Source organism: Cetorhinus maximus, chromosome 20 (assembly GCF_964194155.1).
Source record: "Cetorhinus maximus chromosome 20, sCetMax3.hap1.1, whole genome shotgun sequence".
Classification (NCBI taxonomy): domain Eukaryota; kingdom Metazoa; phylum Chordata; class Chondrichthyes; order Lamniformes; family Cetorhinidae; genus Cetorhinus; species Cetorhinus maximus.
Genome location: NC_135898.1, coordinates 79,006,956 through 79,022,014, shown reverse-complemented (window position 1 = coordinate 79,022,014; position 15,059 = coordinate 79,006,956). Strand labels below are relative to the sequence as shown.

General features: G+C 47.9%; 1 protein-coding gene across 1 annotated transcript in view; it reads left to right on the top strand.

Annotated features, from left to right (window-relative positions):
• The window catches only part of rrp12 (ribosomal RNA processing 12 homolog), a 56,895-nt gene that overhangs the window by 23,932 nt on the left and 17,904 nt on the right, over window positions 1-15,059 (top strand). Inside the window, exons 12-18 of the mRNA XM_078564965.1 lie at window positions 6,151-6,251; window positions 6,589-6,703; window positions 9,312-9,454; window positions 10,758-10,879; window positions 11,141-11,205; window positions 13,703-13,865; window positions 14,498-14,652. Coding sequence (XP_078421091.1) covers window positions 6,151-6,251; window positions 6,589-6,703; window positions 9,312-9,454; window positions 10,758-10,879; window positions 11,141-11,205; window positions 13,703-13,865; window positions 14,498-14,652 — 864 coding nt within the window. The remainder of the gene's footprint in view (window positions 1-6,150; window positions 6,252-6,588; window positions 6,704-9,311; window positions 9,455-10,757; window positions 10,880-11,140; window positions 11,206-13,702; window positions 13,866-14,497; window positions 14,653-15,059) is intronic.

Sequence of the window (15,059 nt, the reverse complement as noted above, 5' to 3'; positions counted from 1 at the left end):
GTGCCCTCTCGTTCTTCATCCTTTTACAAGTGGGAACAGCTTTTCCCTACCTACTCTGTCCAGCCCCCCCATGATTTTGAACATCTCTATTACATCTCCTCTTAGCCGCCTTCTCTCCAAGGAGAACAGTCCCAGCCTCTCCAATTTATCTTCGTAACTGAAATTTCTCATCCCTGGAGCCATTCTTGTAAACCTCTTCTGCACTCTCTCCAATGTGTTCACAGCTTTCCTATAAAGTGGCACCCAGAACTGTGCATAATATTCCTGCTGAGGTCTAACGAGTGTCTTATATAAATTCAGCATAACCTCCCTGCTCTTTCATGCTCCTATTAATAAAGCCCAGGATACTATATGCTTTATTAACTGCTCTCTCCATCTGTCCTGCCACCTTCAATGATCTATGCACACATACACCCAGGCCTTCCTGCTCCTGCACCCCCTTCAAAATTTCACCCCTTATTTTATATTATCTGTCCATGTTTTTCCTACCAAAATGCATCACCTCACGCTTCTCCACCTTGAACTTCATCTGCCACTCCACCAACTTGTCTATGTCCTTTTGAAGTTCTACACTGTCCTCCTCACAGTTTACAACATTCCCAAGCTTCGCATAATCCACAAACGTTGAAATTGTCCCCTGCACACCAAGATCTAGGTCATTAATATATATCAGGAAAAGCAATGGTCCCAATACCAACTCCTGGGGAGCTCCACTACAAACCTTCCTCCAGCCTGAAAAATATCCATTGACCATTACTCTCTGGTTCCTATTTTTGAGCTAATTTTGTAAGCATGGAGCTACTGTCCCTTTTATTCCATGAACAACAACTTTTTTCACAAGTCTATTGTGTGGCACTGTATCAAATGCCTTTTGAAATTCCATGTACACCTCTCCACGACCTTTTCTGTCACCTCTTCAAAAAATTCTAGCAATTAGTTAAACACAATTTCCCCATTAGAAATCCACGCTGGCTCTTCCTTATCAACCTTTATTTTTGCATGCGACTACTAATTCTATCCGGAATAATTCTAGAGTCTTGCCCACCACTGAAGTTAAATTGACTGGTCTGTAATTGCTGGGCTTATCCTTACAACCTTTTTTGATCAAGGAAGTAATGTTAGCAATTCTCCGGTCCGCTGGCTCCACCCCCCAGTCCAGGGAAGACTGAAAAATTATGGCCAGTGCGCCTGCAATGTCTACTCTCACTTCCTTCAATATCCATGAATGCATCTTGCCCGGTCCCAATGCCTTGTCAACTTTAAGTACCGACAGTCTATTCAACACTTCCTCCTTATCAATTTTGAACCCTTCTGGTGACAGACTTTCCTCACCTGTCACCATGGCCTGGGTAGCCTCTACCTCCTTGGTAAAGACGGATGCAAAGTATTCATTTAATACCTCAGCATTGGCCCCTTCATCCATGTATAAATTCCCTTTTAGGTCCCTAGTTGGCTCTACTCCTCCTTTTACCACCCTTTTACTATTTATATGCCTATAGAAGACTTTGGGATTCCCCTTTATGTTGGTTGCCAGCCCTTTCTCATAATCCCTCTTCGCTTCTCTAATATGCTTTTTCACCTACCCTCTGAACCTTCTGTATTCCTCTTGGATCTCAGCTTCTACTTGACACCTGTCATAAGTACACTTATTCTTTTTTAACTTACTTTCCATCTCCTTTTTTATCTATGGAGCTGTGGATATGTTTGCCCTACCTTTCCCCGTTGATGGAATATATCTTTGACTGTGCCCAAACCAATTCTTTTTTGAAGGTAGCCCATTCTTCAGCTACAGTTTTTCCCAATCTTTCATTCCAGTCTATCTGGCTGAGCTCCCTTCTTGCCCCATTGAAGTCGGCTCTTGTCCAGTTAATTATTCTCACTCAGGATTGTTTATCGTCCTTTTCTATCATAATCCTAAAATGTACAATGCAATGATCATTGTCTCCTAAATGTTCCCCACTGACACTTGGAAATGAGGCGGGCCAAATAGATCAAGAACCAGGTCTTTTCCTGTTGGATTGGACACATAACTGCTGTAGAAAATTTTCCTGAACACAATCTAGGAACTTTTGCCTCTCTCCACCCTTTACACTACCACTGCCCCAGTCTGCATTCGGGTAATTAAAGTCACCCATTATAACTATTCTATCATGCCTGCATCTCTCTGTAATTTCCCTGCAGATTTGTTCTTCTACGTCCTTCTCACTATTTGGTGGTCTATGGGCTACACCAAGCAATGTAATTGCATCCTTTTTGTTCCTTAGCTGTAGCCAAATGGATTCTGTCCTTGAACCCTCTGGAGCATCCTCTTTCTCCAGCACTGCAATGCTCTCCTTAACCAATATTGCCACCCCTCCTCCTTTCCTTCCTTTCCTATCTTTTCTGAATATCTTGTACCTGGGAATATTTAACACCCAGTTCTGCCCTTTCTTGATCAGGTTTCTGTTATCTATCACCACAACATATTTCCACATGGCAATCTGTGCCTGTAGCTCCCCAATCTTATTTACTGTACTCCGTGCATTCATATACATGCATACATAGTAACCTTGATTTAGATTTTGTTGCTTTCTCCTTCATCCAAACTTCACCTATTAACTTACTATTCTCTGTACTTGTGCTATCTGTCCCTCCCAGTATTTTGTGCACCCTGGTATTCCTCTAATATTCTGTCTCAAATCTGTGCCCTCCAGTTATCAACACTTCCGCCAATGGGAACAGTTTCTCTCTATCTACTCTGTTCAGACCTCTCACAATTTTGAACACCTCCATCAAATCTCCTCTCACCCTTCTCTTCTCCAAGAAGAACAGTCCCAACTTCTCCAATCTATGTAATTGCACATTACTAGAACCATTCTTGTGATTTTTTTTCTGCACTGTCCCTAATGCCTTCACATCCTTCCTAAAGTGTGGTGCCCAGAACTGGGGAGGTGGTGGTGTAATGGTATTGTCACTGGACTGGTAATCCAAAGACCCAGGGTAATGCTTTGGGGACTGGGGTTCGAATCTGGAATTAAAACCCGAATGATTGTCGTAAAAACTCATCTGGTTCACGAGTTTCCTTGAGGGAAGGAAATCTGCCGTCCTCACCTGGTTTGGCCTAGCTGTGACTCCAGATCTGTAGTAATGTGTTTGACTCTTAACTGCTCTCTGAAATGGCCCAGCAAACCACTCAGTCACAAAAAGGAATGAAACCAAATGGACCACCCAGCATTGACCTAAGGACCAGAAACAACACTGGCAAACAGCCCTGACGACCCTGCTAAATTTTCCTTACTAACATCTGGCAGATTGTGCCAAAATTGGGAGAGCTGTCTCACAGACTAGTCATGCAGCAGTCTGACATAGTCATCCTCACGGAATCATACCTTACAGATAATGTCCCAGACATCACCATCCCTGGTTATGTCCTTTCCCACTGGCAGAACAGACCCAGCAGAGGTGCACAGTGGTATAGTCAGGAGGGAGTTGCCCTTGGAGTCCTCAGCTCTGACTCTGAACCCCATGAAGTCTCATGGCATTAGGTCAAACATGGGCAAGGAAACCTCCTGCTGATTACCATGTACCACCCTCCCTCAGCTGATGAATCAGTGCTCCTCCATGTTGAACACCACTCATAGGAAGCACTGAGGTGGCAAGGACGCAGATTGTACTCTGGGTGGAGGACTTCAATGTCCATCGCCAAGAGTGGCTCAGTAGCACCACTACAGACTGAACTGGCCGAGTCCTAAAGGACATAGATGCTAGGCTGGTTCTGCTGCCAGTGGTAAAGGAACCAACAAGAGGGAAAAACATACTTGATCTCATCCTCACCACCCTGCCTGCCATAGATGCATCTGCCCAATGTCAGTAGGAGTGACCACGCATAGTCATTGTGGAGACAAAGTCCTGCCTTCACATTGAGGATACCCTCCATCGTGTTGTGTGGCACTACCACTGCGCTAAATAGGATAGATTTTGAACAGATCTAGAAACTCAAGAATGGGCAACAATGAGACGCTGTGGGCCATCAGCAGCAGCAGAATTGTACTCCACCACAATCTGTAACCTCATGGGCCAGGATATCCCTCCACTCTACCACTGTCACCAAGCCAGGGGATCAACCTTGATTCAATGAAGAGTGCAGGAGGGCATGCCAGGGGCATCACCAGGCATACCTAAAAAATGAAGTTTCAACTGCAGCTACAGCACAGAGGACTACCTGCATGCCAAACAGCATAAGCAGCAAGTGATAGACAGAACCAAGCGATTCCACATCCAATGGATCAGATCTAAGCTCTACAGTCCTGACACATCCAATCGTGAATGGTGGTGGGCAGTTAAACTCACTGGAGGAGGAGGCTCCACAAATATCGCCATCCTCAATGATGGGGGAGCCCAGCACATCAGTGCAAAAGATAAGGCTGAAGCTTTCGTAGCAACCTTCCACCAGACATGCCGAGTGGATGAACCATCTTGGTCTCCTCTGGAGGTCCCCAGCATGACAGATGCCAGTCTTCAGCCAGTTCGATTCGCTCCATGCGATATCAAGAAATGGCTAAAGGCACTGGATACTGTAAAGGCTATGGGCCCTGACACCATTGATCTGTAACACTGAAGACTTGTGCTCCAGAACAAGCCGCACCTCCAACCAAGCTGTTCCAGTACAGTTGCCATCTACCCGGCTATGTGGAAAATTGCCCAAATATGTCCAGTACACAAAAAGCGGGACAAATCCAACCCGGCCTGTTACCGCCACATCAGTCTACTCTCGATCATAAGTAAAGTAATGGAAGGGGCCATCAACAGTGCTATAAAGCAGCAATTGCTTAGCAATAACCTGTTCATGATGCTCATTTTGGGTTCCATTACGGCCACTCAGCTCCTGACCTCATTACAGCCTTGGTTCAAACATGGGACAAAAGAGCTAAACTCCAGAGGTGAGGTCAGAGTGACTGCCCTTGACATCAAGGCAGCATTTGACTGAGTGTGTCATCAAGGGGCCTTAGCAAAACTGGAATCAATGGGAATCAGGGGAAAACTCTCGGCTGGTTGGAGTCATACCAAGCACAAGGGAAGATGGTTGTGGTTGTTGGTCAATCATCTCAATTCCAGGGCATCAGTGCAGGAGTTCCTCAGGGTAGTGTCCTAGGCCCAACCATCTTCAGCTGCTTCATCAATGACCTTCCTTCCATCATAAGGTCAGAATTGGGGACGTTCGCTGATGATTGCACAATGTTCAGCACTATTCGCGACTCCCCAGATACTGAAGCAGTCCATGTCCAAATGCAGCAAGACTTGGACAATATGCAGGCTTGGGCTGACAAGTGACAAGTCACATTCACGCCACACAACTGCCAGGCAATGATCATTTCTAACAAGAGAGAATCTAACCATCGCCCCATGACATTCAATGACATGACCATCGCTGAATCCCCCACTATCAACATCCTGGGGTGTACCATTGACCAGAAACTGAACTGTACTAGCCATATAAATACTGTAGCTACAAGTGCAGGTCAGAGGCCACGAATCCTGTGGCGAGTAACACACATCCTGACTACCCAAAGCCTGTCCATGGTCTACAAGGCGCTAGTCAGGAGTGTGATGGAATACTCCCCACTTGCCTGGATGAGTTCAGCTCCACCAACACTCAAGAAACTTGACACCGTTCAGGACAAAGCAGCCCGCTTTTTTGGCACCCCATCCACAAACATTCACTCCCTCCACCACCGACGCACAGTTTCTACAGTGTGTACCATCTACAAGATGCACTGTAGGAATTCACCAAGGCTCCTTAGGCAGCACCTTTCAAACCCACGACCACTAACATCTAGAAGGACAAGGGCAGCAGACACAAGGGAACGCCATCCCCTGGATGTTCCCCTCCAAAACTACTCACCATCCTGACTTGGAAATATATCGCCATTCCTTCACTGTCGCTGGGTCAAAATCCTGGAACTCCCTTCCTAACAGCACTGTGGGTGCACTTACACCACATGGACTGCAGCAGTTCAAGAAGGCAGCTCATCACCACCTTCTCAAGGGCAATTAGGGATGGGCAATAAATGCTGGCCCAGTCAGCAAAGCCCAAATCCTGTAAATTAATTTTTAAAAATACTGAATGTAATTAAGGTTTCTGATTGCTCCTGCTTAATGCTGTTTGTACAGGTGTTGCTGAGGGAGTGCGTGGCTCCATTTGCTACTGATATCGGAGTCTTTGTTTCATCCTCCCCCTCGGGACCTGCCTCCCACGTCTGTAAGATGTTCAGGTGAGATGTTTGAGCTCTCTGTGGTCTTACTGTGACTATCCCACTTGCTGTCTTTACATGTAGGAAATAGGGTCACTGTGGAGGAGTGGGGTGGGGGGGGCCGGACAGTGAGGTGGATATGGTCAGTGTGGGGAAGGAGGGGTCAGTGTGGGGGTGATCAGTATGGGTGAGGGGGGCTGGATAGGGTCAGTCGGTGGGGGAGGGTCAGTGTATAATTCATGATATCTCGTCTTGCCATGGAGAAATTGATTGATGGGAAAATAAATCTGTTTTTATTGTGCTGTGATTGATGTTATCCCTGTTATGTGGTGCTGATTGGTTGCTGTTTGTATTGCAGGGCAGTGGAAGATGGGCTGGCCTATCGGTTCTATGCTTCCTGGGCCTTCGTTCTACAGGTTCTTGGCACGTTCTTTGAGGTCATTGGCACACAAGCCTATCCGGTGATGAAGCAGGTGAGGCAGTGGGACCAGATAGCTGGAGAGAGGGAGTAAGGGTGGGGACAGTGGGAGAGAGAAAGTGAGGTCGGGGACAGATGAGGAAAGTGAGTGAGGCCGGGGACCGATGGAAAAAGAGAGTGACGCCGGGGACAGGCGGAGAGAGAGAGTGAGCGAGGCTGCGGACAGATGGAGAGTGAGTGAATGAAGCCTGGGACAGATGGAGAGAGAGTGAGTGAGGCCAGGACAGATGGAAAGAGAGTAAGGGTGAGCGTGAGGCCAGAGACTGATGGAGAGATAGGGAGAGTGACCAGGGCAGGGGACTGATGAAGAGTGAGAGAGAGCGAGAGTGAGTGAGCTGGGGACAGATGGAGAGAGAGAGTGAGTGAGCCCGGGTACAGGTGAAGAGAGAGAGCAGCGCTGGGGACTGATGGAGAGGGAGAGCAAGGCCAGGGTCTGATGGAGGGTGAGTGAGTGGGAGTGGGGGCAGATGGAGAGTGAGAGTGTGAGTGAGTGAGGCTGGTACAGAGGGAAGGAGGGTGAGTGAGGCCGGGGACAGATGGAGAGAGTGAGTGAGTGAGGCTGGGGACAGATGGAGAGAGAGAGAGTGAGTGAGGCTGGGGGCAGATGGAGAAAGAGTGTGTGAGTGAGTGAGGCTGGGGGCAGATGGAGAGAGAGAGAGTGTGTGTGAGTGAGTGAGGCTGGGGACGGATGGAGAGAGAGAGTGAGGCTGGGGATGGATGGAGAGAGAGAGAGAGAGAGAGAGTGAGGCCTGGGACGGATAGAGAGAGAGAGTGAGTGAGGCCGGGGACAGATGGAGAGAGAGAGAGAGAGTGAGGCCTGGGACGGATAGAGAGAGAGACTGAGTGAGGCCGGGGACAGATGGAGAGTGAGAGTGAGGCCATGGACGGATGGAGAGAGAGAGAGTGAAGCTGGGACGGATAGAGAGAGAGAGAGAGTGAGGCCTGGGACGGATAGAGAGAGAGAGAGAGAGTGAGGCCTGGGACGGATAGAGAGAGAGAGAGTGAGGCCTGGGACGGATAAAGAGAGAGAGAGAGTGAGGCCTGGGACGGATAGAGAGAGAGAGAGAGAGTGAGGCCTGGGACGGATAGAGAGAGAGAGAGAGTGAGGCCTGGGACAGATAAAGAGAGAGAGAGAGTGAGGCCTGGGACGGATAGAGAGAGAGAGAGTGAGGCCTGGGACGGATAGAGAGAGAGAGAGATTGAGGCCTGGGACGGATGGAGAGAGAGCGAGAGTGAGGCCTGGGACGGATAGAGAGAGAGAGAGAGAGTGAGGCCTGGGACGGATAGAGAGAGAGAGAGAGAGTGAGGCCTGGGACGGATGGAGAGAGAGAGAGAGAGTGAGGCCTGGGACAGATAGAGAGAAAGAGAGAGAGAGAGTGAGGCCTGGGACGGAAGGAGAGAGAGAGAGAGTGAGGCCGGGTACAGAGGGAGAGTGAGTGATAGTGAATGCGGCCGAGGACAGATGGGGAGAGAGGGAGTGAGTGAGGCCGGGGACAGATGGAGAGAGAGTGAGTGTGAGGCCGGGAACAGATGGAGAGAGAGAGCGAGCGAGGCCGGGGACAGATGGAGAGAGAGGGAGTGTGAGGCCGGGACAGATGGAGAGAGAGAGCGAGCGAGGCCGGGGACAGATGGAGAGAGAGAGAGTGAGGCCGGGGACAAATAGAGAGCGAGTGAGTGAGGCCAGGGTCTGATGGAGAGTGAGTGGGAGTGGGGCAGATGGAATGTGAGAGAGAGAGAGAGAGTGAATGAAGCCGGGGACAAATGGAGAGAGAGAGAGTGAGGATGGGGACAAATGGAGAGAAAGTGAATGAATGAGGCCGGAGACAGATGGATAGAGTGAGTTAGTGAGACCGGGGACAGATGGAGAGAGAGAGTGAGTGAGGCCGGGGACAGATGGAGAGAGAGTGAGGCTGGGGACAGATGGAGAGAGAGTGAGGCCGGGGACAGATGGAGGTAGTGAGTGAGGCCGGGGACAGATGGAAAGAGTGAATGAATGAGGCCGGGGACAGATGGATAGAGAGAGTGAGTGAGGCCGGGGACAGATTGAGAGAGGGCGAGTGAGGCCAAGGACAGATGGAGAAAGTGAGTGAGGCAGGGCACAGATGGGGAGAGAGTGAGGCCAGGGTCAGGTGGAGGGAGAGTGAATGAGGCCAGGGGCAGGTGGAGGGAGAGTGAATGAGGCCAGGGACAGATGGAGAGAGAGAGTGAATGAGGCTGGGGACAGAGGGAGAGGGGCCAGGACAGGTGGAGAGAGAGATGGAGGCTGTTGATTGATGGAGAAAGTGTGGCCAGGGACAAATGGAGAGAGACTCAGAGAGTGAGTGGGTCTGAGGGCATTTACTTGGAGATAGATCTGGTTAGTGAGCCTGAATCGTTTTTTAATAAAAGATCAAGAATTACATTTGTGTGGCATGGCTTCATGGCATTAGAACGTTCAAAAGCACTTTAAAGTGAATGAAGTACTTCATGTAAAGGTCGTCACTGTTATATTGGAAACAACAGCCAATTTGAGCACACCAAGCTCCCATAAACAGCAATGTGATGATGAGCAGATAATCTGTTTTGCTTTTGACTATCTGTTCTGACCATGTCTCTGTTTTCAGTGTCTGCAGGCTCTGTCTGATCTGCGAGAGACTCCACATTTCCCCCATACTGGTGAGCTGGAACGGGCAGTGGGAATGGCAGTGGAGAGCATGGGGCCTGAAGCTGTTCTACAGGCGATCCCCCTGCAAATCGATGGCACTGAGTGAGTGATATACTCATGGGAAAGGGAATGAAAGGAGTACTGGCAAAGTGGAAACCAAATTGGCTAAGGGACAGAAAGCAGAGGGTAACAGTGAATGGTTGTTTTTCAGACTGAGGCGAGTGTACATTGGTGTTCCTCAGGCGTCAGTGTTAGGACCACAGTTCTCTTTGATAGATATTAAAATCCTGAATTTGGGTATACAGGACATAATTTCTAAGCTTGCAGCAGGCATGAAACTCATATGTAACTAACAGTGAGGAAAACAGTAAGAGACTTAAGGAAGACATAGATAGGCTGGTGAAATGGACTCACATGATGGATGAAATTGAACACAGAAATATGAAGTGTTTTTTACGAAGTCTAAGGAAAGGCAATGTAATCCAAATCAATTTTAAAAGGGATGCAGGAACAGAGAGATGTACACAACTCTTTGAAGATGGAAGAACAAGTTGAGAAGATTGTTAAAAAAAGCATATGGGATTCTTGGCTTTTTAAACAGAGGGTTAGAGTACGAAGCAAGGGGGTGATGCTAAACCTGTTTAAAAACATTGGTTTGGACCCAGCTGCAGTATTGTGCTCTGTCCTGGGCCTCTCAAGTGAAGAAGGATGTCAAGATCTTGGAGATTTACTGGAATGGTATCAGGGATGAGGAACTTCACTTCTGTGGGAGGAACTGAAGAAGCTGGGATTGTTTTCCTTAGAGCAGAGATTTGATAGAGGTGTTCAAAATCAGGAAGTATTTTTGATAGGGTGAATAAGGAAAACTGATTTCCAATGGTAGAATGGTCAGGGACACTGATTTAAAATGAAAGACAAAAGAACCAGAAGAGGAGAAAGCCCCCTCAATGTCCTCTCCCCTCTCACTGCCCCCATAACACCCAACTGCTTGCATGCTGATTCCCGACCTCCCCCCTCACTGCCTCACCGACTCTCCCCTCGCTGCCCCCTCACTCACTCCCTCCCTGATTCCTCCGTCGCCGCAACTCCAGAAACGACACTGTATCCAGTGAGGATGGGACCTCAGGCTTTACCTGCTGGTCTGAGGTGTCTGCTGGTGGGGCGGCAGGTGGGTTGCGCTGCCGGGGAGGGCATTTCTGCACTGGTGGGGGGGTGGGAGGCAGGTGGGTCTGGGCAGGTAGGCATGTGCTTTCTGAGAGGGAGTCCATTGTGCAGTTTGGCGAGACCCAGGTGTCAGAGCTAAGACAGATCTAGCTGCCTAGTGTCTGCAATATGTGGGATTTAGGTCGTGTGTGTGTTGCACTCACTGGTTGCCTTCTCTAGCTAACATGCCTTTTTATTTTAGGGAGAGGTTTGACTTCCCCCGGAGCTGGCTCATTCCTGTGATCCGAGACCATGTCAAACACACGCAGCTCACGTTCTTCAACAAATACTTTCTTCCCTTGGCAGCAAATCTCAAGAACAGAGGTAGTTGGGGGTGAGGGGGCGGGGAGGGGGTGAGGGGGCGGGGAGGGGGTGAGGGGGCGGGGAGGGTGTGAGGGGGCGGGAGGGGGTGAGGAGAAGGGAGGGTTGGGGCCACACTGACATGGGAGTGTGGTATGGAAGGTCTGTGGGGAATGGGCGAGGATGGAGGAAATCCTGGCATTGTTTGTGGCTCCAGCCTTTAAATGTCTCTGATTGTGCTGCCTGTGTGTCCTGGTGCTGAACTGATTCTCTTTCTTTCTGCAGCTCTCGAACTTGTTCAGTCTGGCCACCCCCTTGAAGCTAAAATTTATGACACATTACAGTGGCAGGTAAGGCCCTGCAGGTGGACCTAGTGAGAGCAGTGAATCAATATAGAAAGGGAAGGACAAGTGATTTATCCTTGTGCTTTCCGGCTCATAATTCCGTTCAATATCTGCCTGCTGCGGTTTGTTAAACGCTGCCCTCTCACTTGGAGCGCAGTCTAGTTTAGGGCAGTGAGGTGCAAGTCCGTTCTATCTTTGGGTGGGTGGCTGGGTTCCAGGATTTTTTATTCGTTCATGGGACATGGGCATTGCTGGCAAGGCCAGCATTTATTGCCCTTGAGAAGGTGGTGGTGAGCTGCTTTCTTGAACCGCTCCAGTTCATGTGGTGTAGGTAGACCCACAGTACTGTTAGGGAAGGAGTTACAGGATTTTGACCCAGCGACAGTGAATGAATGACAATATATTTCCAAGTCAAGATGGTGAGTGACTTGGTGGGGGACTGCAGGTGATGGTGTTCCAGCTGACCTCGTCCTTCTCGATCAGTGGTTCTCAAAAGTGTGGTCCTCAAGGATCCTCCAGTTGTCCAGTGAGTCCAAAATACAAATCCCACAACGTCTCGATCAAGGCCAACACAAGAGAACAGACCCAAACTATCATACCCACCACTCACGTGAGGTTTGTTATGACGTGGCAGGTGATGTGTGCCAGGTGGATCAAATCCACGAGGGAAACTTGACCACGATATCGTAATGGTTTTGCAATTTATATTTATTTTGAGATGCCCTGAATTCAGAAGTAATAAGTCCACCAAGACTTCAGAGATTTTTAAAAAATCTAAATTAAGCATTTATTAGCTAAAGAAAAGATTTCAAGCACATATATAGGTCTACAAATTACTACTATAATAATTCCTAAAACCCCTCATTAATCTGGCTTCCAGTTGCACCCCTGTTAAAGCAACAGTAAAAATAAAATAGATTTTAAACAGATCCAGGCAAGTCAACATAATACCCTGGTCAGTAGAATTCAAAGTGGCTATTCCCAGCTTCGATTTCTGTAGACAGCAGCTTAATGCACAAATACTGGAGGCTTCTCACACTTCTATTAGATCTTACAATGCCTTCCCTGACAACATACCCTCGTTCTCCTTTATACATGTTTCTCCATTTTAATGTGAATTCCATTGATCCCTTATGTCTTTGGAGCTTTACCTTTCTCGTAATATAAATATTTTCATGGTACTAATATTGTCAGTAACCTTTGGGAAAAATAAACGCACTGCTTGGCCTAGCTTCTCTGGCTAGGTGTAAACATCCTACCATCTCTTTGAAATTCAAACTGCCCTGATTTATCTAAAAATGCAAATTCCCCTTACCTTACATTCTAAGACTTCAGCCATGTTTACATATTTAGCATTTCAAACCTAGCTTTTTTTGATGAATCAAACCCTCCAGACCAGCTGTCTCCAATTCAATTAAATCTCTCACACACAGAGAAACTATCCAAACCCCACTATTAACCTCATTTTACAATAAATCACAACAATATTATGATAATTATTATACTTTCATGACAGGTTACACAGCCAGACCAGCTCCCACGTATATAGCACGATTAGTCATAACTGCACGCAACAACAACGTAGCTTTCTAAATAAGATTTTTATGAAATCTTGTTTATAAAACTACATTGTTGTTGCTCACACCTATGATAACTTGTGCCCCACACAAGTTACAGTTTAGTTTGTTTGATTAATATGAATATAAGATAAGTATTGATGATTGTATAACATATATTAGAAATGTTCAACTCAATGTATTGTCTTGTGATATTAATGTTTACAATATGAAAATGCCTATACTTTTGTTTCTACACGAATTAATTTACATCATAAATTCCCATGAAGTCTGATGATTTTTTTGTAGTGGAAAGTGAATGTAGGTGGCGCATAGGACTTGTAGGCAGTCCAAGGAGTCTTTTGCCCTGCCTAAGTGGTCCACAGATGGAAAAATTTGGGAACTGTTGTTTAGGTGGTACTAGTCATGGGTTTGCAAGGTGCTGTCAAAGGAGCCTTGGTGAGTTGCTGTAGTGCACCTTGTTGATGGTACACACTGCTGCTACTGTGTGTCAGTGTTAGAGGGAATGAACGTTTAAGGTGGTGGATGGGATGTCAGTCAAGCGGGCTGCTTTGTCCTGGATGGTGTCGAGCTTCTTTGAGTGTTGTTGCAGCTGCACTCATCCAAGCAAGTAGGGAGGTATTCCATCCTGACTTCTGACACTCCTGACTTGTGCCTTGTAGATAGTGGACATCTTTCCTTTGTGCTAGATATGACTCCAACCAGCGAAGAGTTTTCCCCCCAATTCTCATTGACTCCAGTTTTGCTCGGGCTCCTTGATGTCACACAGTCAGCTATTGCCTTGATGTCGAGGGCAGTCACTGTTCCCTCACCTCTAGTATTCACTTTTTTTTCCACGTTTGGACCAAGGATTTTCCTCAATACTGTTGCCTTTATTCTAGCTCTGGACCGTTTGCTGATCACTTTAATGTTTGTATTTTATTTAGATTTGGACATTACTGCCAGGATTCTGCACTAAACCCACAGACACAGTGGTGGCTTTTAAAGGTATTGCAAGGACCCTGGGCACGGCCATCAGTGACCGGCCAGACCTCCGACTCACCATCTGTCAGGCTCTTCGCACTCTGGTCAGCAGAGGCTGTGAGAACGGTGAGTTGCGGCCTTGTTATCAGAGATTTCACCTGGACAAATACTGATTGAGCTCCAGAAACAATCCAATTCTGGTCTGATCTGATCCATATCCAACTGCTGTCTTATCTGGATCCAGGCCCAATCCCAATCCAAATCATGTCCAGCCCTGACTCTTGTCAACTGGTCCTCCTGGGAGAGTTTTGCTGGTTCTGGATTGAGACAGTTATATTGTATGCCTAGACTATTGCTGCTGCACCTGAGGAACTCTGCAGGCCGCTGTATTCAGTTTGCAGATGCTCAAAGAGCATTTGGAGAATAGTTCCATCAACCAGGAGAGTTTCACCCTGGCCAGTCCCATCAACCGGGAGAGCTTCACTCTGGCCAGTCCTATCAACCAGGGGGTTTGTACCCTGGCCAGCCCATCAACCAGGAGAGCTTCACCCTGGCCAGTGCTATCAGCAGGGAGGAAGGTCAGACTGTGCAGCAGGAAGATTTCCTATAGTGGTTGTGGGGTGAGGCAGACTTTAGGGTATATTCTGGTTGGGAGTAGGACAGTGGTACTCAATGTTAATGGGAGCTATTGAGCTGAATTGCCTGGGAGAGGTAGGATGGGACTCGTGTCACTTGTCATTTGCTTTTTATTCTTCCAGAGGCAGATCGGACTGAAGTGAGTCGATTTGCCAAGAATTTCCTGCCAATCCTGTTTAATGTTTATAGCATGGAACCAACCAGTGGAGAGAGTACAGCCTACAGGATGCCTGTACTCGACACAATCAAAGTATACCTGACCCTAGCTGACCAACAGGTGAGTTCATCAACACAAACTTGGAAACATTTATAAATCTTGCCTGATTTGATTGATGGGAAATGAGACTGTGGACAATCTTCTGGTTTTAGCCTTTGACTGGGCCCTTCGATCAAGCTCTCTCAGGACTCACATTTGCACTGACGCTGCCACTCATACTCAGGCTCTCAATCTTACGGGCCTCATGATCCCACTCGCGCTCACCACCCACCCGACTCTCTCACCTCCACCCGACCCGGTCACACCCCCCCCCCCACCCCCACCCCCACCCGACTCTCGCACCCCTCCACCCGACTTGGTCACCACCCACCCCCATCCGACTCTTGAACCCCTCCACCTGACTCTCTCACCCCCCCTCCACCCGACTCTCTCACCCCCCTCCAACCGACTCTCTCACCCATCTCTCT